General features: G+C 44.6%; 1 protein-coding gene across 1 annotated transcript in view; it reads right to left on the reverse strand.

Moving 5' to 3' along the window:
* tafa4b (TAFA chemokine like family member 4b) overlaps positions 1–13,935 on the reverse strand; it is a 56,650-nt gene extending 42,715 nt beyond the window's left edge. The window contains exons 1-3 of the mRNA XM_041889142.2: positions 13,392–13,935; positions 1,796–1,917; positions 1,489–1,604 (exon numbers count right to left, since the gene is read on the reverse strand). Of these exons, the coding sequence (XP_041745076.1) occupies positions 1,489–1,603 (115 nt within the window). The 5' untranslated portion in view covers position 1,604; positions 1,796–1,917; positions 13,392–13,935. The remainder of the gene's footprint in view (positions 1–1,488; positions 1,605–1,795; positions 1,918–13,391) is intronic.
* Positions 13,936–21,702: the final 7,767 nt, after the last annotated feature.

Consider the following 21,702-nt stretch of genomic DNA (forward strand, 5'->3'; position numbering starts at 1 on the left):
AGGCTATTTCTTTTAACCTCCAGAGCCACCATGTGGCCACCAGTGATACAACAGGACATTGAACTAGAACAAGCGGCACGGCCTACAAAACTATAAATAACAGAACAGTAACACTAACTGAAAAACCGAGGAAAACAAATGTGTGCATCGTAACACCAGAGCAATTATTTAAACATTTTAAAACTCCTTTCTGTATAACACACAGCATTCAAGCAAACAAGTCCTAAACTTCTCCCAATTAGTAGAAAAGCTCTAATGAATTGCTGCAGTGTAGGAACTCAGTCATCTGGCTGCTGTTGTCTGGGAAGGAAAGCAGCGTGTGAAATCAGAAGGGAGAGGAACCCCAGCTGACCTTCACAAAAGACTGGGACTGCAATTAGCGCTGCGCTCGCCCCACCGCAGAAAACACCGCCTCACCAGCGCCTGCCTCCGCTCCCTCTGTCAAAAATAAACTAATACCATCAGTCACCACCACTGGATGCTGGTGGCATTTCTGTTACAGCTAAAGGTCACCTTGCATCCCAGGCAAAAACTTAAGGAAGAGAGAAAGAATGGTGAAGGATAATTAAGGAAATAGTCATAATTAAGTGAGAAACAGAGACTCTGGGGGAAGTGTAGGTGGAGGGCACGACGCAGGGGATATGACTCAGCACTACTGTCCCCATGGGTACCCCTTGGCATCCTGAAATATTGATGGGGTTGTGTTCGTCACTTTTTTGGACACAAGGGGAACCATGGTAATGAATTATGCAAATCACAACACCTTAGCTTGTGGGTGTCAATTATGTTGGGTGGCGGACGTGTTTTAGCCCTGGACAGGGTCTTTCTCTGAGGGGAGTGATAATGGAAATAGGGTGGGTGGGGTCAGCTGTGGGAGGAGAACATATTACTGTACTAGTTATGTATATTAGTATACTTATTACTGAGCCAGTTTTCACACTCTCCTACTAAGGCAGGCAGCACTTACATTGCTCTATATGTCCTACAGTAGCACTGAACCTCTATTTTACATTTTTAGTCATTTAGCAGATGCTCTTATCCAGAGCGACTTACAGTTAGTGAGTGCATACATTTTTTTTTATACTGGTCCCCCGTGGGAAACGAACCAACAACCCTGGCGTTGCAAACGCCATGCTCTACCAACTGAGCTACACGGGACCTATGAGTCAAGCAAAATGAAATGGTGTAGAAATAATAGCCTACTAACCAGTCTATCTACCCTGAATGGATCTCAGATCACACATTTTGTGACAGTTGGCAGATGACAGTGAAAATACTATTTGCTGTGGGCTATATTATCCAATGATGTGGTGTTTGCCTTCATGCCCCCAAAACAGGTCCATCTAGATCCCAGTGTGCTGTCATGGGGACAAATGAAGTGTCACTGAGGAGACATGCTTAATGACAGACTCCGGGCACACGTGTGGCCTCAATAAAAACCTAATTAACCTCATGTGGGGTTTGGGTCGAGAGCAGGTCCTACTGTACCTGTCTGTCCCCGATGGTTACGGCTGCCAGCGGACACCGGGCAACCGCAGAACATCACCACAGCGAAAACCAGGGCCACCTGAAAAGGCCACACTGAGCTCCCCCACAACTTCATCCTGAGAGAGAGAGAGAGAGAGAGAGAGAGAGAGAGAGAGAGAGAGAGAGAGAGAGAGAGAGAGAGAGAGAGAGAGAGAGAGAGAGAGAGAGAGAGAGAGAGAGAAAAAAATCAGTTTTTCCACTGTTTTAAAGGAAAGAGAGGAGTGGGGACTTCGAAAAGAAGAGGACAATGAAATAGAACCAGTCTTACCTTCCTGTCCTCTCTGTCCTTCTCCTGTCTGGTCAGTCTTGCTCTGAGTAGGACGCTCTATGGGATAAGGGTCATGACTGCACACACGTCCTCCTCTTCCTCCTTTCACACAGCACCGGCCCCTGGGAGTACAGAGGGGGGCAGTCAGAGAGAGAGTCCCCTAGTGGCTCCTATGTATGTCCCAGCACCAGCCCACCTCCCCTGCTCAAGGCCCCGTCCCTTCCTGCTGTAGCAGGCTGTATGGGGGCCCCGTGGTGATGGAGAGGAGATGTGAGGGCCAGGGTTCTGTCACAGAATCATTGTTTACAGTGGGCTCACCTACCCCCAGGCTCTACGTGATCCCCTCTACATCACACACAGCTTCAGAGAGAGGAGTCCAGCAGAGAGGCAGGCAGCGAGCTCAAACACAACACACACACACTCACACACAGAGAGAAACACACCAAACATGCACACACACACACATGCACAGGCACACAAGCAGAGAGAGTATCATACATAAGAAACACACTAAAGCACAGATAATCCCATACACAAACATTCAGTTCAAACAAGCCAAAGCACACGCACGCGCACACACACACACGGACACACAAACACTGTTTGTTGGGTACATTCAGACAGCACTGGAGGACTGCAGGAGACTCCAACATGTCTGTATCTGTACACACACACATACACACACAACACATACACACACACACCAGTGTATCAGCACCCCAGTGAACTAGTGTGTCAATATCTGTGATACGGACCACTCACAGAGCCAGGAGGCCCAGTGTTGGCAGTCTGTTCTTAAACCTAATTACCCTGACAACAGATGAACTATCAACTTGTCTCTCATGTTTTACTGGATTATCTCAATTCATTAGTATGGTTTTATTCACCTGGGTATATTGTACATGCTAAGTAGTTGAGTATTCAGTCCCTGAAACAATCCCCTCTCCTGTGTCGTTGAGTGTGATGCTTCTGCCCCCTGGTGGTGTAATTTGAGACCTTCTCTGAGGTAGAATAAAACCAGACAATAAAACGCTCTTCTGCTAGTGCAAGTAGTTAGAGATAAGACCAGAGACAAACCACTGATAACACAGGTCACCGAAGAGAGAGAAGATGTGACAGAGTGTGAGAATCTGAGATAAGGAGAGAAAAATATGGATAGCGGTGGGGAGAGAGAGAGAGAGAGAGAGAGAGAGAGAGAGAGAGAGAGAGAGAGAGAGAGAGAGAGAGAGAGAGAGAGAGAGAGAGAGAGAGAGAGAGAGAGAGAGAGAGAGAGAGAGAGAGATTTTAGGTAAGCAGGGATGGAAAAGTAAACCAAATGAGAGGGTAGGAGTGAGGATACAGAAACAGTAGAGGTAAAAGAAAGCCAGGAGAAGGGAGGTGGAGAGAAAGAGGAGAAGAGGGAGGGGAAGGGAGGAGGAGAGAATAAGAGTACACGGATGAAGGACAGGGAAGGAGTGAGGTTAAAGATAGGGGGAGGGGAGGTGAGAGAGGGGATGAGAGGTGGAGAGATCAGTCACCCAGGAATGACAGGATTATTGTACAACTGTGGCTCTGATTCTGAATGTATGTTGGAATCTGGGACAGTATGTACTCTACAGAGTCTATTTAAACATCATAAGTATAGGGAATACATGTTGTGGAAGGTATACCTAAAGGATATATGTTTTTGTATTAACATGGATATTTGTTGTCGTTCTATGTGTGTTTCCTTGAATGCATGTGTCCTTGTATGCGTGTACAAGAGCATTATGTGTGTATCTCCATGTACAGGACAGTGTTTGTGTGTAAGTGTGTGCATGTGTGAGAGATGCATGAGTGTGTGCTTGGTGTATATGTAGTTTGTGAGAGGTGATTACGCATGCTGCACCACAGCACAGTAGCACATTTCCTATTCTCTTTCTAAAGGCAGGTCCATGGTGTGCATTTTTATCAGCTTAGTTCTCTGACACGTTCATTAAAGGAGCACAATGCTGTGTGTGTGTGTGTGCTCTGAATTGTCCCTTTCTCAAGATGCCCCTCATTCTCCTCAGGACTTCGGGGACAATGAGTACTGTCAGACACACTGACGTCACCCTGCTGTCTCAAAATTGTCAAAGACTCCAGCCACCCTAGTCATAGACTGTTCTCCCTGCTACCGCACGGCAAGCGGTACCGGAGTGCCAAGTCTAGGTCCAAAAGACTTCTCAACAGCTTCTACCCCCAAGCCATAAGACTCCTGAACAGCTAATCATGGCTACCCGGACTATTTGCACTGCCCCCCCCCCACCCCATCCTTTTTACGCTGCTGCTACTCTGTTCATTATTTATGCATAGTCACTTTAACTCTACCCACATGTACATATTACTTCAACTATCTCAACTAGCCGGTGCCCCCGCACATTGACTCTGCACCGGTACCCCCCTGTATATATAGCCTCCCTACTGTTATTTTATTTTACTTCTGCTCTTTTTTTCTCAACACTTTTTTTTGTTGTTTTATTTTTACTTTTTTTGTTAAAAATAAATGCACTGTTGGTTAAGGGCTGTAAGTAAGCATTTCACTGTAATGTCTGCACCTGTTGTATTCGGCGCATGTGACCAATACAATTTGATTTGATATGATTTGATTTGATTTGTCTCTTATAATACTCAATGTTCATCCTCTCAACAAACACATAGACACACACACACACACAGTTTGAACTGTACAAACATAAACGAGTAAGAATACACATCTAAAATGTATCCATCAGCACAAACACACACGTACGCACGCACACACACACACACACACACACACACACACACACTAGATGTTCTGGGGCAGATGCGGCAGACATAGTAGAGGTGTGTATGGGTCTAAGCTGCATTCATCAGCTGTTGAGGAATGTTAGGTTTGGCAGTGCATTAGTGAACAGTCAACGCAACAGAGGAACACATACACACAGGAACACACACACATTCATTCATATACATACACACACAGCAGAGTTCACGATTATCTGAAGAGGGATCAGCACTTTCTCTCTCTCTTTATCACGCTCTCTCTCCCTCTTTCTCTCTGTTTATCGCCAACCTTCTCTATGTCTCTCCATCTTTCTTTTCACATCTCTCTATGTCTCTCTCTCGCTCTCGGGCTGAATGTGGGATTGTGTTGATTTGCATTGGCTTATGCAGTAATGCGTTGGCTTATGCAGTAATCTCACAGGCGTGACACAGGGGCCTCATTGACATGCAGTGAAATCCCACCTCTGTTAGAAATATATCTGTTTGCCCTGCATCCAAAGGCCATCATCTGTCAGCACTCCCTGAACACACACACACAGAAACGACCCACATCATACACATGCACACAGCACACATCACATGCAAGGAACACACTTGAATGACAAATACTGCACCTAGAACAAGGTATTATATCTAGAAGAAATGTGTGTGCCACAATCTCCCTGTCATGACTACACTGGGGTGAATGTTTTTTTGGAGTCTGGACACTAACCAGAGCAGACAAAACCATATCTGTGTAAAACAACTGGTGTCTCTATGGCCTGAGAGATAAGGAAAATGAACAGCACAGAGAGAGCCCGATACGAGCTTCTTAAAAGCGTTTCAGATTTCCATAGATGTGCACAATATTACAATTCTGGCGGGGCACAGCAGCGAGCGTCCTGGTCATGTGCATTTATCTGGCTCTGAGAGCCCATTACAAAATGCTGTTCTCTTCCATTTCCTCCGGATTGCAGAAAGAGCCCAACCCAGCCACTGCTCTGGACAACAGGTATTTATTAACCATGACCTCCCTCTTTCTCTGTCTCACACAATCTCTCTCTCCTCACTCAGTCTCTCTCTTCTTCTTGCTCTTTCCTTCTCTCTCTCTCTCTCTCTCTCCCCCTCTCCTTTTCTGTCTCCTCTCTGTCTCTTTCCCCTTTTCTACTCCTCCTCTCTCTCTCTCTCTCTCTCTCTCTCTCTCTCTCTCTCTATCTCATTCCTTCTTTCTCTTCATGTCTCTCTCTCTATCTACTGTATGTGCTGATGAGTATTTTTGCCTCCTCTCCGTCTGCTCCAAACTCAATATCTCCCCACTGCTATTTCTAATCATGAAGGACCAATTTGTCTGGTTCCTTCCTGGTTCCAACACATTCCTGTGTGTGTGTGTGTGTGTGTGTGTGTGTGTGTGTGTGAGTGTGTGAGTGAGTGAGTGAGTGAGTGAGTGAGTGAGTGAGTGAGTGAGTGAGTGAGTGAGTGAGTGAGTGAGTGAGTGAGTGAGTGAGTGAGTGAGTGAGTGAGTGAGTGAGTGAGTGAGTGAGTGAGTGAGTGAGTGAGTGAGTGAGTGAGTGAGTGAGTGAGAGAGAGAGAGAGAGAGAGAGAGAGAGAGAGAGAGAGAGAGAGAGAGAGAGAGAGAGAGAGAGAGAGAGAGAGAGAGGTGTATTCACTGTTGAGGTAATTTAAACACATGAGGTGAAGTAATCGTCATATCTGAAAATATTTCATATTTCTCAGACATGGCTGTCTGATTCAAAACCTCTATTATTTATGATTTACTCATTGGCCATGCTGAATGTGTAGTGAGAGCCTCCTTAGACTAACACAGATATAACCACAAACACTCCCACACCTGAAATGAGATAAATATCGATTTTAATAATTTTTTATCAATGATAAAAAATCAACTGCAGTTGCACAGAAAGTGTGAGGGTTTACTGCATTTGTATTCATTAATGTTAGACTTTTGCTGTGCAGTCTAACTAGAGAGCTAGCCAACATCCTTTGCACATAAGAAAAATACAACCTATGTAGCAGAGGTGGATCAGTGAACTATGCACGCACAATGTCAAACTCTGCCTGAGACCTGAAGACGTAATTTAGCTCCCAATACTAATACTAATGCCATTGCTTTAGTTTAATGAGCTAATGGGTTCTTAAGTCAGTCTTTCTATGCTACTGGGGTAATCTACTCTGCTCATTGAAATAAGAAATAAAGAATATTAAACTTCCCTCAGTTAGATGGCTTGGTCTGTGCTGTGTGTGGGCTGCCAGAGAGGTCAAGGGGCCCTGCTGGCAGACACTCCTTCACACCCACAAGCTATTCATTTAGTATCACCCCCAGGCTGTGTAAAAATGTCTCAGAACAAGGGAAGAATGGCTGAATCCAGAGCCATTACCTGCTGTGCCCCTCTCCGGGTATTGACTGCAAGGCTCAGAGATGGCGGTAAGGTAAGGTACCATTACAGCACAATTGATCGGCATGCGCTTAAGTCCAATCCAGAGCCTGTTGCACAGGCCAGAGACTCTGCCCCCCGGATCCGGTGACTCGACCAGATGTGTGCCTTTGTGTTTTTATTCTTAAGGTTTTCTCTTTTTTCACCCTCCTCCTTTTTCTGCACCAAGGATGAAAAGCAGACGTGACCAGAGTCCCTTAGTGTGTTTCATGTGGCCAGGCAGGTTACCAGCAGCTCCTGGGAGTCTAGACCCCCTGCCAACACACACTACACTACACATGCATAGAGAGTGGGTGTGTACAACATCCTGCATGTATCTTTCCCTGGTTGGGCATGACAGTCCGTTACAGAGGCCAACAACCCAAATCAGATCGCAGCTAGCTGGAAGGGATGGAGAGTATTCTCCTGTTGAGGGTGGGAGAGGTGGATCCCTCCTGCTCCATGCTTTATGGCACAACAGACACAGACACTAACAGGCTAATAAACATTAGTTCACTGAGCCAACCTGACTGCAGCCCCACCCCCAGCTCAACCCAGCCGTACCCAGCTCTGTTGCTGTGTTCTTTACGAGGGCATCTTTTAAACCCAGACAGCCAGCGTGGCCTGACATAGATCAGAGCAGCTCCTACAGCGTTCTGACAGACAGAGTCACGGCTCACGCCATAAATCCAGCACTCTCTAATAAACCAATAAAAGACCATTAAAAGTCAGCGTCCCTCAGGACACAGAGACGGATGGGAGACAGGCAGTGGGTCCAAACACCTGACTTATGTTGACACTTTAGATGCATCCCCTACACTGTAGACAGCTTGGAGACTGTATAAACATCTGAAATCTTTATGTCTGTCTTTGCAACTCTTTCTTTTCATGCTACGAGCAGTGATTGTATTCTCTGGTAAGCACCGTGATTTAAAACTGTGGTTAAAGAACAATATTTGTTCTCACTGTGCTGCTTTCTGACTATCTCTAACTACTCTGTCTGTCTTCACTGAGACAATTCCTTCCTACTTCCCTCCCTCCCCCCTTTTATTAATTCCTTCATGTCTCTCTCTCTTTTCTCTCTGTCTTCTCTCCTCTCACTTTTTGTCTTTCTTTGTCTCTCTCTCGTCTCATCTCTTCAATTTGTTCTCACCCCATGGAGGTGAAGGATCAAAAAGTCTAGAAGTTCAGAGCAAGGCAGTGAACCACAGTAGACCGAGAGCAGCTGTAATTACAGAGGGTGTGATGAAAGATAGAGAGAGAATGCTCAACAATGAGTCACTGAATCACTGATTGCTGTTCCAACACCTCAGAGAGAGAGAGAGAGAGAGGGAGAGAGAGAGAGAGAGAGAGAGAGAGAGAGAGAGACCAGCCTCCCGCAGTCTATCGAGAAACTTCACAGCAAACAAAGCCAAAAGAAGCCTTGACAGGCAAATCGCCCGATAATCACGGCAATTCATCGTGCTTTGTGTCCAAATTATGATTAATGGAAAATAAACAACCTTGATATGGAGCTAGGTTTGATTTTCTATGCACGGCGCCACAGCCCTTCTGAAGTTGAGCTAATCCTGGGTCTTTAGCGGTGAGGAATGCACTGGGCTCATTGACTCCTCCACCTAGCTGACTACGTGCTGTATGCCTATGGACCAGACCAATCAATGGGCCTCGTCTCATGGAGAGAGGGGTCTGAGTCTTCGGCCCTTAGCCCTCACACACACGGCCAACATCCTGATTATTTCAGGTCCCTCTGCTGCTAATAACCAGGCTGGTGCCGGCTAGCACGTAATTGTATTAATGACCAAATGTGCCACGCGTGCAAACGGGCGGGCCAAGGAGCGAGAGAAAGGCCAGAGAGCGGGATGGGAGAAAGGGGGGAGAAAGGGAGAAAGAGAGAGAGCCTGATCAATTGTTCATTTTACAAAGTCACTGAGTTGTGTCAGTGGTGTCAATAAGTGAATTAATTTTTCAGTGGGTCTCCAGAGCATGACACCGTATCGCTCTGTTCCCCTCTAACCCTCACACTCATACATAATACCAATGCTAACACACACACAGACGCACACCCCACACACACAGAGAGACAGCGAAGCACACTACACCCCACACACACACATTGAATTACGTGTCATCCTCCAACACCCCTGAGCAGGGCATTGTCCACTGATCCTGTGAGTGACATCAGTCCTCCTCAGAGACAGTATCCTGACCGGTGGCAGCCTGGAGCTCTCATTACAAAGCCATCACCTCAAACACACTACTGCAATACTCAGAGAGATCTCTGGCTCTGCCTTCAATACAACCAACACAGAGAGAGAGAGAGAGAGAGAGAGAGAGAGAGAGAGAGAGAGAGAGAGAGAGAGAGAGAGAGAGAGAGAGAGAGAGAGAGAGAGAGAGAGAGAGAGAGAGAGAGAGAGAGAGGAGAGAGAGAGAGAGAGAGAGAGAGAGAGAGAGAGAGAGAGAGAGAGAGAGAGAGAGAGAGAGACACACACACATACCCACACAAACTAAATTCCTTCTCGTGCACACACACATAGAGTACCAACCTCCCTCACACAGACACACACAAAAAACAACACCCTTCTCATTCTCTCACACACGGGCACAAATACTCAGCAAGAGAGAAAGAACAAACCACCCTCCATCTTTCCATTTCAGTCTTTAGTCCCACAGGGCTAAATCCCCCTAAAGCCTGTAGTGTTGCTCTGGGTGCTGCTGTTACTGTGACTGGTGTGGGCTCTACCAGTGGAGTTAGTCTGCAGCCCTTCACAGTGGCCCCATGCTAGGCCTACACTGGGAGCCTTTAATAATCACCCACACACACAATGTAGCTCACGCGTACCTGCACATCTGCCAGCTGCCACAGCAGCATGCCGCGAGCAGGGACAGGAGCAGATTGCATCCTGGGTGATATATACTGCACCATGGGTAGAAGCCGTGTCTGTTCAATTACAATCATTACCGTCGCTTACAGGGGATCTGTCATCATCACAATGAATCTTATCAATACACAAAATCCCATTGTGATCAATCAACCAACCCAACTGTGAGGAAAAATGTATGTATTTACTTTGTCCATAAAAGTGCTTGCATCATAAAATGAAGACGGTGCTCTTTTCTGCGGGATATGTGAAATGAGAGAGAAAGACAACTTCCATATACTTTTTTCATAAGAAATTAAAGTCTGTACAAATGTGAGATTCAGGGAGAAAGTTTAGAGGGAAGTGTGTTTGTTCTGTGATCAGCCCATATCTGGACGGAATACATTTAGGAACTTGTTATTTTCTTTCAACCTCAAAACTCCCACTTTACAAAATACATTACTTGCGCTAACAAATGCCTCCCTTCGTGCTTTCTCTATCTAAATGGCCGCTGTTCCTTAATCCCAGAGCTTTCAGGTTGAGCTGTCAATCAAAGCCAGCCCTGCTAAATGGAATCAAACTCCTGCTAGATTGGCCTGAGACAAACAGCCAAACAGCTCTGCCGGAGACAACAGCACCTCAGACTCCATTACGTAGAGTGAGGGCGGACATCACCGAACCCTGGGAGGCAGTGGAACACATGCAGGACAAACGAAGGAGAACAGCTCAACGGACCACGGTGCAATATCTCTCTCCTCCCTCTGTTCTGCCTCTGTCCTCGCCTTCCTCATTCACACACTACTTTTCCAGGCTGTTACACACCACACATTTTCATCTCCCTCACTGTATTACTGCAGCCTCATGGGGCACAGAGAATACATACACTCAGAGAGAGAAAAGGGGAGAGGATATAGGCTGCAGAGGGTGAGGGAAAGTAAGAGAAAGAGACAGAAAGAGAGAGAGGGGAAATAAGGGGAGAGAGAGTAGCAGAGAGAGGATAAGGAGAGAGAACACAGGGGATTCAATCTTTCTTCAATGGGATCCCTCAAAGCAGCCATTTGTATCTCAATATCAAGTCATTTCTGGGTAACAATCAATTAAATTGGTCAAAAATAAACAACAATAACTCCTTCACAAAGAGCAATTTCTCAAGCAAGAATTGTGCTAGGACTGTCTGGGAGTGGTCTGAGTGGGGAGGGGAAAAATGAAAACTAGCTGTTATTGGCATAGAGGTTTGGAACTCTCTTTCTTATTGGTATATTAACTAATTTACCGCGTAGTGATGTCACCAGGAAGGCCAAAACTCCATCCCACCAAAACAGGCTGAAATTTCAGGTGGTCTTTTCAAACAGCTCTTAACCTAAAAGGGCATTATCATAATTTTCACAATTTCACACTATTATTCCAACCTAATAGTGTAGAATATATATATATAAAACACAGGAAAATCACGTTTTTGACTGCACTCTGCCTTTAACTAATCACTCTCTTTAGAGAGGCTCCCTTTGATTCAAACAAGCAAGGGCTCAATGGATTTCTAACTCACACATCATACTGTTCAACATGACATGGTCACCCTGGCGCACAGTTAATGAGGCTTCTTCTGACTGCTGTACCCTTTGACCTTAGCCTTTACATGGCCCCTCTTCACGACAGCCTTCTGCTGCTCCTGGCACAAGCACACATACTCCCTCTAATGTTAATCTGCCCTGCTCTACCTTCCTCCAGGCTACCCCAGAGGTGACACTGCTCTCTGGCTGCACCCTCCATCTCAGCCTGGACTCTATGGAAGCTCTGATGGAGTGTTTTTTCTCCAGCTCCTGTGCTGCATTAGGATGTGATTGACTCTAATAGCTCTCTGGAGTCTACCCAGTACAGTACAGTATGGTTAGGGCAGAAGAGGACAGGATGAATGGCCATCAGGACCAATCTCACTTACAGATGAGAGGCCTCCCACTCTCCTCTCTCTCTCCTTCTCTCTGCCTCCCTGCTGGGAGGATCTCTCATCTCCTCCTCTCTGGATTGCACAGCATCAATCACAGGGGCACACAGTGAATCTACTAATGCCAGCGTACAGCTGATCTCAGATCTGTCTGTCGCACTGCTACCCGTTATCCCTCTGTTATTTATCTAGCTCATCACCCAGGAGTATCTGGCTTGTCTCCCTCCCTGCCTGCTTAGCCTCGTACTCATGCACAATCACAAATGCACACAATACACTCCTCCTCAATCACAATCACTCAGACAGATAAATCCCCTGCATGTCGGGAGGAAAAGGATGGTGGGTGCCATGCCGTGTAGGAGCCTCACAGGATAGGCCTTATTGCTGTCTGGTGGGGGTTCTGAGAGGTGGGAGATGAGTCTGGATGTGGGGATGTGTAGGGGAGGGGGTGTGTGGAGATAAAATGGGACCACAGAGACTGACGGCGACAAAGGGGAAGCAACACAGCTTGGAGATATGCTGGTGAGAATCCTCAAATGTATCGCTTTCCCTCAAATGAGGTTTGAGAAAAATTATGCCAGGCCCATGCACAAGGAGGTGTGTGTGTGTGTGTGTGTGTGTGTGTGTGTGTGTGTGTGTGTGTGTGTGTGTGTGTGTGTGTGTGTGTGTGTGTGTGTGTGTGTGTGTGTGTGTGTGTGTGCGCGTGTGCGTGTGTGTGTGTGTGTAAGAGAGAGCGATGTGTTTCCCATGCCAATAAAGCCCATTTGAATTGAATTGAGAGAGTGTGTTAATAATATTAATATGTATGCTCTATTGCAGGATGTCTGTTTCTGCACATTTAAAACCTCTCACTTCATTCCTGCCCTGCTGTGAGTAGAGAGCACTCGGCTGCGCATTTTCTCCCTGCGCGCCTGCGTCTCCTCTCCCTCTCTATTCTCACCAGATCATGATCCATACGAAGCCGTTAGAAGCCCCGTGAAAAAGATCCAGATCAGCTGATCAGCCTTGCGGACCACTCGATAGGTGATAATAAGCAGCACCGAGACCCAGTGATCGCTTATTTAACCTCGCACTGAACAGTGCATCAATCTCACCTCAATCTTCTCCGTTTATCTCAGTTTTGCACCCTCTACCCTTACTGCGAGCAGATTCAAATGACAGTGGATTGGATTTAGCTAAAGTTTTATTTAAGACAGTCTATTGCAATTCAGTGCAAGAATTTAGATTAAGCAATGTAAAGAAAACAGGAATCTAAAGTGACTTTAATGGCCAGAGATTGAGGATAATTTGTTTAATTACTGTATTTTTCTCCAAAACGTCCTCCTCCTCTCACAGGGTGGTCATTTGACAAATTGACCACACTGTAGAGACCCAGAACATGAAATTTATGTTCCCCTTTAGCAGTAACCACCCCTCTTCTGTGCTGCATTAAAAATGGTAGCCTGCCTAGCGCCTACACCTTCTAAAAGCAAAGTATTCTCCTGACCCTGGTCTCTATTTCATTAGCCTATCACTGGCCGTGTGCGCCCGAGCCCATGGAACAGTCACGAAACAAACAGGAAAACAGGTGATCTATACAAATCAATGCAAGGAATTAAGAATGAAAAATACCATCTTACCAAAATCTATAAAACCGATGGCATAATCAAATTGTTTAGGAATCCGGGGGATAGCACGCTTGCTTGTGTTACTTTTTCTTCACTCCACTGAATCCGGTTTCCGACTTTTAAGACAATCCTTACAGCCGCCTGCCAATCTGGCGAAGCCGGCCACAATCAGGCGAGCAGCGGGGTGGGCTACAGCCTAACCGGGGTACCACCGCGCCGGAGCCGGGTGAGCTGTCTGAGTTTGGTTATCGACTGGATCCACCCTCTAGTTACAGTGTCTTACTGCGTCCCATAACGGAGGAAACCAAAATAAGACAGTGGCATAGAGATGGAGAGGTTAATCATTCATGACAGAAAAAAAGTCACCAAAAGTGAATAAATCCAAAGGAGCGAACACAGACTAATGTTTTCTAAACGTTCCACACAAGTTCATTGTGTTATTGACAATGGTCCCCCGCCAATGCCCGTAAGACGGGTTCGCTAGCAGCTGGAGAGATGCAAGAGTGATGGTGATGGTAGAATGATAGTTGCGCTCCCCCGCGCGCACTCCTCTCGAGCTGGGATCGATTTGACATGAGAATTGTGAGGCTGTCTTTCCCATTCTGAACACATGCGCTGCGCCCGCCCCATTTACAATCTTTCAAGTATAGGCTACGTTCAGTGATGTCATAGTTTATAAGTCGCCAAGTGAGGGATGTGCTGAAATGACGGCATGGCATGTCTAAGGAGAAAACCAAGAGATGACGACGAGCTCAGTGCGATTCAAAAGTTATTCGTTTTTGTCAGCATTGCGTTTCTGAGGGGAGTCCTCTAATCGTTTTTAGACAGATTGGCAGATGCTCAACTGTGGACCAATTGAATCGATTACACTTAGCATCACATAATAGGCTGCATAAATATCAATAGGCCTACTTGATTCTGTGCCCATCTGTAAGCGCGTAGGTGTAATGTAAACTCCCAAGGTGGTGTTAAACAGAATTTAATCAGCTCCGTCTCACAGATATGCTGCAAGAGAAAGGCTATCAATTATATGATCCCTAGATTATTCTATGAGGGTTTTGCGATTGATTGTTTAGCGCTGTAGCCTATTTAGGCTAGTCATTAGGCTTTGGCCAGGTCGATGTCTGCTAACGACCCAAGGTGAGGAGGATCCGATATGTTCAGATGTTTTTCACGAGCATATCGTATGAGGGGTCTTATCTTTCTGCTCACTAGGCTATGTGTTTATAGTCTACACAATGTGCGTTACATTGATCGAATAGGCGAAAAATAGGCCTACAGCAGGCTACTGTAGCCTATGCTGCAGTAGTGAATGCTTTGGTGGAGAGAGCATGAAATAAAATATGTTCTGAGTGTACTTAAATAAAACACGACTGGGCCCGGTGCAATTCAGCCAGTATATTCAATCTCTCATGGAGATTACTTTCCAGCATCGAGTAGGCTACACTTCTACTGCCCAGGCCCCAGACATTTATCTAATAAAATATTTACCCCGCGTATCTCCACCCTGGATTTTTTACGACTTGGTTAAGGTGAGCCAGCGGCTAGAATGTGAGCTGTTAGGTTGCAGTTGAAGGTGTAGACTACCTCTGTCTTTACATGTCAATTAGTTTCATTGTGACTCATTATCTCGTTCTGATGAGGTTATAGGCTAACCTGGGCTAAAAGTAAGCCTACATTTATGAATGTACCTGTCTGCATGAAATATAATTTTAGATAGGCCTATGAGAAGATATTGCTGCTTTGAAAATAACCATGGGAAGCGCATAAAAACCGAACACTACAGGCATCAAATGGCAGATTTGTCAGCCAATGTTGCAGTTTTCCCTCACTGACTCTCAACATTATGTCTCTTCTTCCAACATAGAAGGACAGGAATTAACCACGGAAAAGGACAGGGGCGCGCTATAGGACTTAAGCACCGTGGAGAGGTCCCGCATGAACGCTTAAAATCCGCTGTTGTCTGCGTTGACTCAGCTGTCAGATCAGCCGCCAAACGTTGTTTGAATCAACTGAAAAGGTTGTCAGGATATTTTCACATAAATGTGTGAAACGACCAGAGAGCTAATGTGATTCGAACATCCACCTCGTTTAGCGATGTGGATGTTGGGCCTTTTAGCTCAAATGTGAAAACGGCTAATGGGTAGGCCTACATTCCAAACTGCTGGCCATTCCGTTAATACTATTTCATCAAAAACACTTATCTCATCTATCTTCCGCAAACGGCCGGGTTGTATTGGACCAAACCAAATTAACAGAAGAAAACACTTTGCTGGGCTTTAAGGTATGAGGTTAAATGGTGTGAAATTCAATTCATGCCATCTGTTCCTCGGTGCATGGCGCGGTCGAAAAACTTGTATTTTCAGCCAGAGTAGCGATTTTCAAAGAGACCAAGCCTAGGATATCAAAAAGGCACATTAGTAATAGCCTATTTATAATGTCTTTAAATTTCAGATATGCCATTTGGCATGCCAGAGTTTATAGAGGAAATATTGCTGAATGAGTAAGATTGGAGTAAAGGGCAAGACGTCTCGTGTTCCAGAGACCCAGGTTATAGGATCCCTTCTGGGAGTATTTCCACCCATAATCGTTGTCTCAGGGAGAAAAACATTATGGAAATATCTGGTCATAACTTGAGGAATATTTCTTCCCACTCAATCAATATTTCCACATTTATCCCCTGAAAGAGAATGTGTTTCTGCTTTGCGGGACGCCTGTAGAAGTGGCGAGGTAAGATGAGCTGACTGTAATTGATTTATCTCTGTTCAGTGGTGAGAAATATTTGCTTTATAAAATAAATTAGATTAGGTCGAGGTGATACACAATATAATGGATATTGTGCATAAAGACAAGGGGAAATGGACGAGAGAGGAGATAGATGATGAAAATTAAATCAAATATATGGCCTGAGTAGAAAATACATGAGCCTAGTAAGATTTTTTTTTTAAAGTGAGCTGTAGAAAACTAGGTAGACAAGTTACTCAACCGTTAACAAGGGACACTATATGCAGATTGATTTAACCCCTCAAACTACTAACATACTGTAGTTTATATATATAATGGTGTGTAAGACAGTATGGACAGTATATGAATAGAAAAGGTGTGTACAGCAGTAGTTATATAGGAAGAGCCATGACTAGAATACAGTATATACATGTAGTGGGTAAAACAGTATATAAACATTATTAAAGTGACCAGTGTTCAATGAATACACACCAATACATCTCTCTGTGTACATTGAATGTATCTAAGTTCTGTATTGCAGTTCTATCAAACATGTCTACCATTGGCAGATTTTTATATGCAAAAAAAATCAGGGAATTTAGTTTTTGTACACAGTCATACGATATGTGGTATAGAAAAGTACAATCTTAGGTCGAGTACATGGGGAGCTATATCTCTGCAGATGATCTGTCTATCTGGTCAAAATCACTGATACAGGTCCCCCTCCACCCTTTGGTGGTATGGATAACTTGTTATTATGTCTCCAGAGAAACCTAGATTCAAATAAAGGTCCTAAATATCAAATCACTATAGGCGAAATTAGGTGTTTTTGGTTGGGGTCAAAATGACCCCAAAGGACTTATTGATACAGAAACACTAAACAATGATTTCGATTTATTAAGAATATAATCAAAAATATGCCTCTGAAAATAACCCCAGACGGTAGTTGGCATTAGGCCAATATATTTCCCCTGCATTGACAGTGAGAGCACAATCCTCAAAAGTCCAACCTGTAAAACTGCAGTGTAATAATTCTGCCTAATCTAGTCTGAATCACGGGCTGAGATGTGCGGTAATGACTTTACGCACAGCACACTTCCCCACGAAGAAGCCATAGGCTCTCTATGAAGGAGCACTCCCTCTGCTTGCATATTTCAAGCTCATAAGGCGTGCATTAAGAGCGACAGAGGCGGCAGTAATTCAACACCTCCAGTGGACTCACACTATTGCTTCTAACATGACGAAATAAGCCCACCCAAGCAGACCTGTTTATAAAGCACCACGTGGGACACCTGAAGAAAATACTCAAAAATCGCTGTCATTAGCACTAATGGCTAACACTCATAGATAATGAGTGGTGAGATGGATTCTACCGCACCCTAAGACCATAACTCAATTAGCACATTCTTCCTTCCTAATTACACAGGAGGCACGCACACACACTGCGCACCGATTACCAATGGACCACATCGGGTTTCCAAGGGGCAGAGCTCTCTCTCTCTCACACACACACACTCACACACATTATTTGACTTTCTGAGTCAAGTTACAATAACTCTTGGTACTTAGTTTCCCCATGTTCTCATTTCTGTCCAAAAATACAAATTGTGATGATGTCTTATTCGGCTGTTCATAGTAAAACAAAATGGGGAGTGGGAACACTGGGCTTGGCATTTCAACCTGCTGCCATGAAGGTTAATGAGAGCAGCAGATATATTGGTTTCTCTGCTTTAGATCCCCTGCGTAGAGATGATTCTTTTCTTTAAGCGGTCAATGGCTGTAACCTGAGCCGAGCCATAAATAGTGTCCATCCCAGACAGTACCGGTGTCTGTCAATACTGGGAAAGTTCAGCCACATCATCGACAAGAGCAGCTCAGATTCAGATATTTGTCGTGGCAGTGTTTTGCATGGGGTACAACAGCTGACAACTCTTTAGAACATGAGCTATTTGGCCTGATGCATCTTCAGATTTAAGAGCTAACATATCTATCACTCTATGATCAACTCAATAAAACCTGACCCAGATTTCACAGGATTTCGACAGACTTATACAAGAGAAGCACTCTCACACCAATCAAGGCAGTTCCAAACATCTTATAATTCTCTCCCTGTGATCCTCGAAAAAAAGTAATCTAAATTGACTCATGTGTGGTGTTCTACTGCCATCTAGCGGTGCACAGGTGTCACCGACAGCGAAGACGTGGTGGTTTTGAGGTCAGACAGATTTATGGCGATGACAAAAAGATCTGAACCAGCGCCCTTTTGTGGGGAGCCGTTCCTCCCCAGCCCCCAGCAAACTAAAATAATCAAACCCACAGCAAATTACTGTCTGAGGTCAGCAATTATTTTGGAAAAGTTCAGGAGATTTTGTTCACAGTTACTATCAAAAGATTGAATATAATTATGAGTAATAAAATAATTGCTGCTTAAATTGCCATTAAAAAAAAGAGATGTCAACACTTTTGAAAATATTTATTTCAAAACGTTTCCATGGCTTTGAAATATAACATGATTTACAAGACTTTCCAAAACATTGACCAAAAGGTCTGACTCCCTTTCACTTATAAATAAAACATCCAGCTTTAGATTGATTATATAGTTTGTGTTTTCCCTTTCATGGAAGTTTACTATATGTAGTGACTACAAAATACTTGCAAAGACGATTCTGAAGTGTTGATAAAATTGGCACATATACAACATGTTGAAAGTTCCATCCCTGCCTGTCTACAGGGGCTTGCGAAAGTATTCACCCCCCTTAGCATTTTTCCTATTTTGTTGCCTTACAACCTGGATTTAAAATTGATTTTTGGGAGGTTTGTATCATTTGCAAAATATTTGTTATTGTGAAACAAACAAGAAATAAGACAAAAAAACAGAAAACCTGAGTGTGCATAACTATTCATTCAATACTTTGTAGAGCCACCTTTTGTAGAGCCGTCTCTATAAGCTGGGCACATCTAGCCACTAGGATTTTTGCCCATTCTTCAAGGCAAAACTGCTCCAGCTCCTTCAATGGGTTCTGCTGGTGTACAGCAATCTTTAAGTCATACCACAGATTCTCAATTGGATTGAGCGCCATCCATCATTCCTTCAATTCTGACCAGTTTCCCAGTCCCTGCCAATGAAAAACATCCCCACAGCATGATGCTGCCACCACCATGCTTCACTGTGGGGATGGTGTTCTCGGGGTGATGAGAGGTGTTGCGTTTGCACTAGACATAGCGTTTTCCTTGATGGCCAAAAAGCTCAATTTTAGTCTCATCTGACCAGACTACCTTCTTCCATATGTTTGGGGAGTCTACCACATGCCTTTTGGCGAACACCAAACGTGTTTGCTTATTTTTTTCTTTAAGCAATGGCTTTTTTCTGGCCACTCTTCCGTAAAGCCCAGCTCTGTGGAGTGTCAGGCTTAAAGTGGTCCTACGGACAGATACTCCAATCTCCGCTGTGGAGCTTTGCAGCTCCTTCAGGGTTATCTTTGGTCTCTTTAATGCCCTCCTTGCCTGGGCCGTGAGTTTTGGTGGGCGGCCCTCTCTTGGCAGGTTTGTTGTGGTGCCATATTCTTTCCATTTTTTAATAATGGATTTAATGGTGCTCCGTGGGATGTTCCAAGTTTCTGATATTTTTTTATGACCCAACCCTGATCTGTACTTCTCCACAACTTTGTCCATGACCTGTTTGGAGAGCTCCTTGGTCTTCATGGTGCCGCTTGCTTGGTGGTGCCCCTTGCTTAGTGGTGTTGCAGACTCTGGGGCCTTTCAAAACAGGTGTACAGTTGTGGTCAAAAGTTTTGAGAATGACACAAATATACATTTTCACAAAGTCTGCTGCCTCAGTTTTGATGATGGCAATTTGCATATACTCCAGAATGTCATGAAGAGTGATCAGATGAATTGCAATGAATTGCAAAGTCCCTCTTTGCCACGAAAATGAACTTAATCCCCCAAAAACATTTCCACTGCATTTCAGCCCTGCCACAAAAGGACCAGCTGCCATCATGTCAGTGATTCTCTCGTTAACACAGGTGAGAGTGTTGACGAGGACAAGGCTGGAGATCACTCTGCCATGCTGATTGAGTTAAAATAACAGACTGGAAGCTTTAAAAGGAGGGTGGTGCTTGAAATCATTGTTCTTCCTCTGTTAACCATGGTCACCTGCAACGAAACACGTGCCGTCATCATTGCTTTGCACAAAAAGGGCTTCACAAGCAAGGATATTGCTGCTAGTAAGATTGCACCTAAATCAACCATTTATCGGATCATCAAGAACTTCAAGGAGAGAGGTTCAATTGTTGTGAAGAAGGTGTCAGGGCGCCCAAGAAAGTCCAGCAAGTGCCAGGACCGTCTCCTAAAATTGATTCAGCTGCGGGGTCGGGCCACCACCAGTGCAGAGCTTGCTCAGGAATGGCAGCAGGCAGGTGTGAGTGCATCTGCACGCACAATGAGGCGAAGACTTTTGGAGGATGGCCTGGTGTCAAGAAGGGCAGCAAAGAAGCCACTTCTCTCCAGGAAAAACATCAGGGACAGACTGATATTCTGCAAAAGGTACAGGGATTGGACTGCTGAGGACTGGGGTAAAGTCATTTTGATGAATCCCCTTTCCGATTGTTTGGGGCATCCGGAAAACACTTTGTCCGGAGAAGACAAGGTGAGCGCTACCATCAGTCCTGTGTCATGCCAAAAGTAAAGCATCCTGAGACCATTCATGTGTGGGGTTGCTTCTCAGCCAAGGGAGTGGGCTCACTCACTATTTTGCCTAAGAACACAGCCATGAATAAAGAATGGTACCAACACATCCTCCGAGAGCAACTTCTCCCAACCATCCAAGAACAGTTTGGTGACGAACAATGCCTTTTCCAGCATGATGGAGCACCTTGCCATAAGGCAAAAGTGATAACTAAGTGGCTCGGGGAACAAAACATCGACATTTTGGGTCCATGGCCAGGAAACTCCCCAGACCTTAATCCCATTGAGAACTTGTGGTCAATCCTCAAGAGGCGGGTGGACAAACAAAAACCCACATATTCTGACAAACTCCAAGCATTGATTATGCAAGAATGGGCTGCCATCAGTCAGGATGTGGCCCAGAAGTTAATTGACAGCATGCCAGGGCGGATTGCATAGGTCTTGAAAAAGAAGGGTCAACACTGCAAATATTGACTCTTTGCATAAACTGAATGTAATTGTCAATAAAAGCCTTTGACACTTATGGAATGCTTGTAATTATACTTCAGTATACCATAGTAACATCTGACAAAAATATCTCATAACACTGAAGCAGCGAACTTTGTGAAGACCAATACTTGTGTCATTCTCAAAACTTTGACCACGACTGTATATATACTGAGATCATGTGACAGATCATGTGACACTTAGATTGCACACAGGTGGACTTTATTTAACTAATTATGTGACTTCTGAAGGTAATTGGTTGCACCAGATCTTATTTAGGGGCTTCATAGCAAAGGGAATACATATGCATGCACCACTTTTCCGTTATTTATTTTTTATACTTTTTTGAAACAAGTTATTTTTTTCATTTCACTTCACCAATTTGGACTATTTTGTGTATGTCCATTACATGAAATCCAAATAAAAA

The sequence above is a fragment of the Coregonus clupeaformis genome, chromosome 10 (genome assembly GCF_020615455.1).
Source record: "Coregonus clupeaformis isolate EN_2021a chromosome 10, ASM2061545v1, whole genome shotgun sequence".
Lineage (NCBI taxonomy): Eukaryota > Metazoa > Chordata > Actinopteri > Salmoniformes > Salmonidae > Coregonus > Coregonus clupeaformis.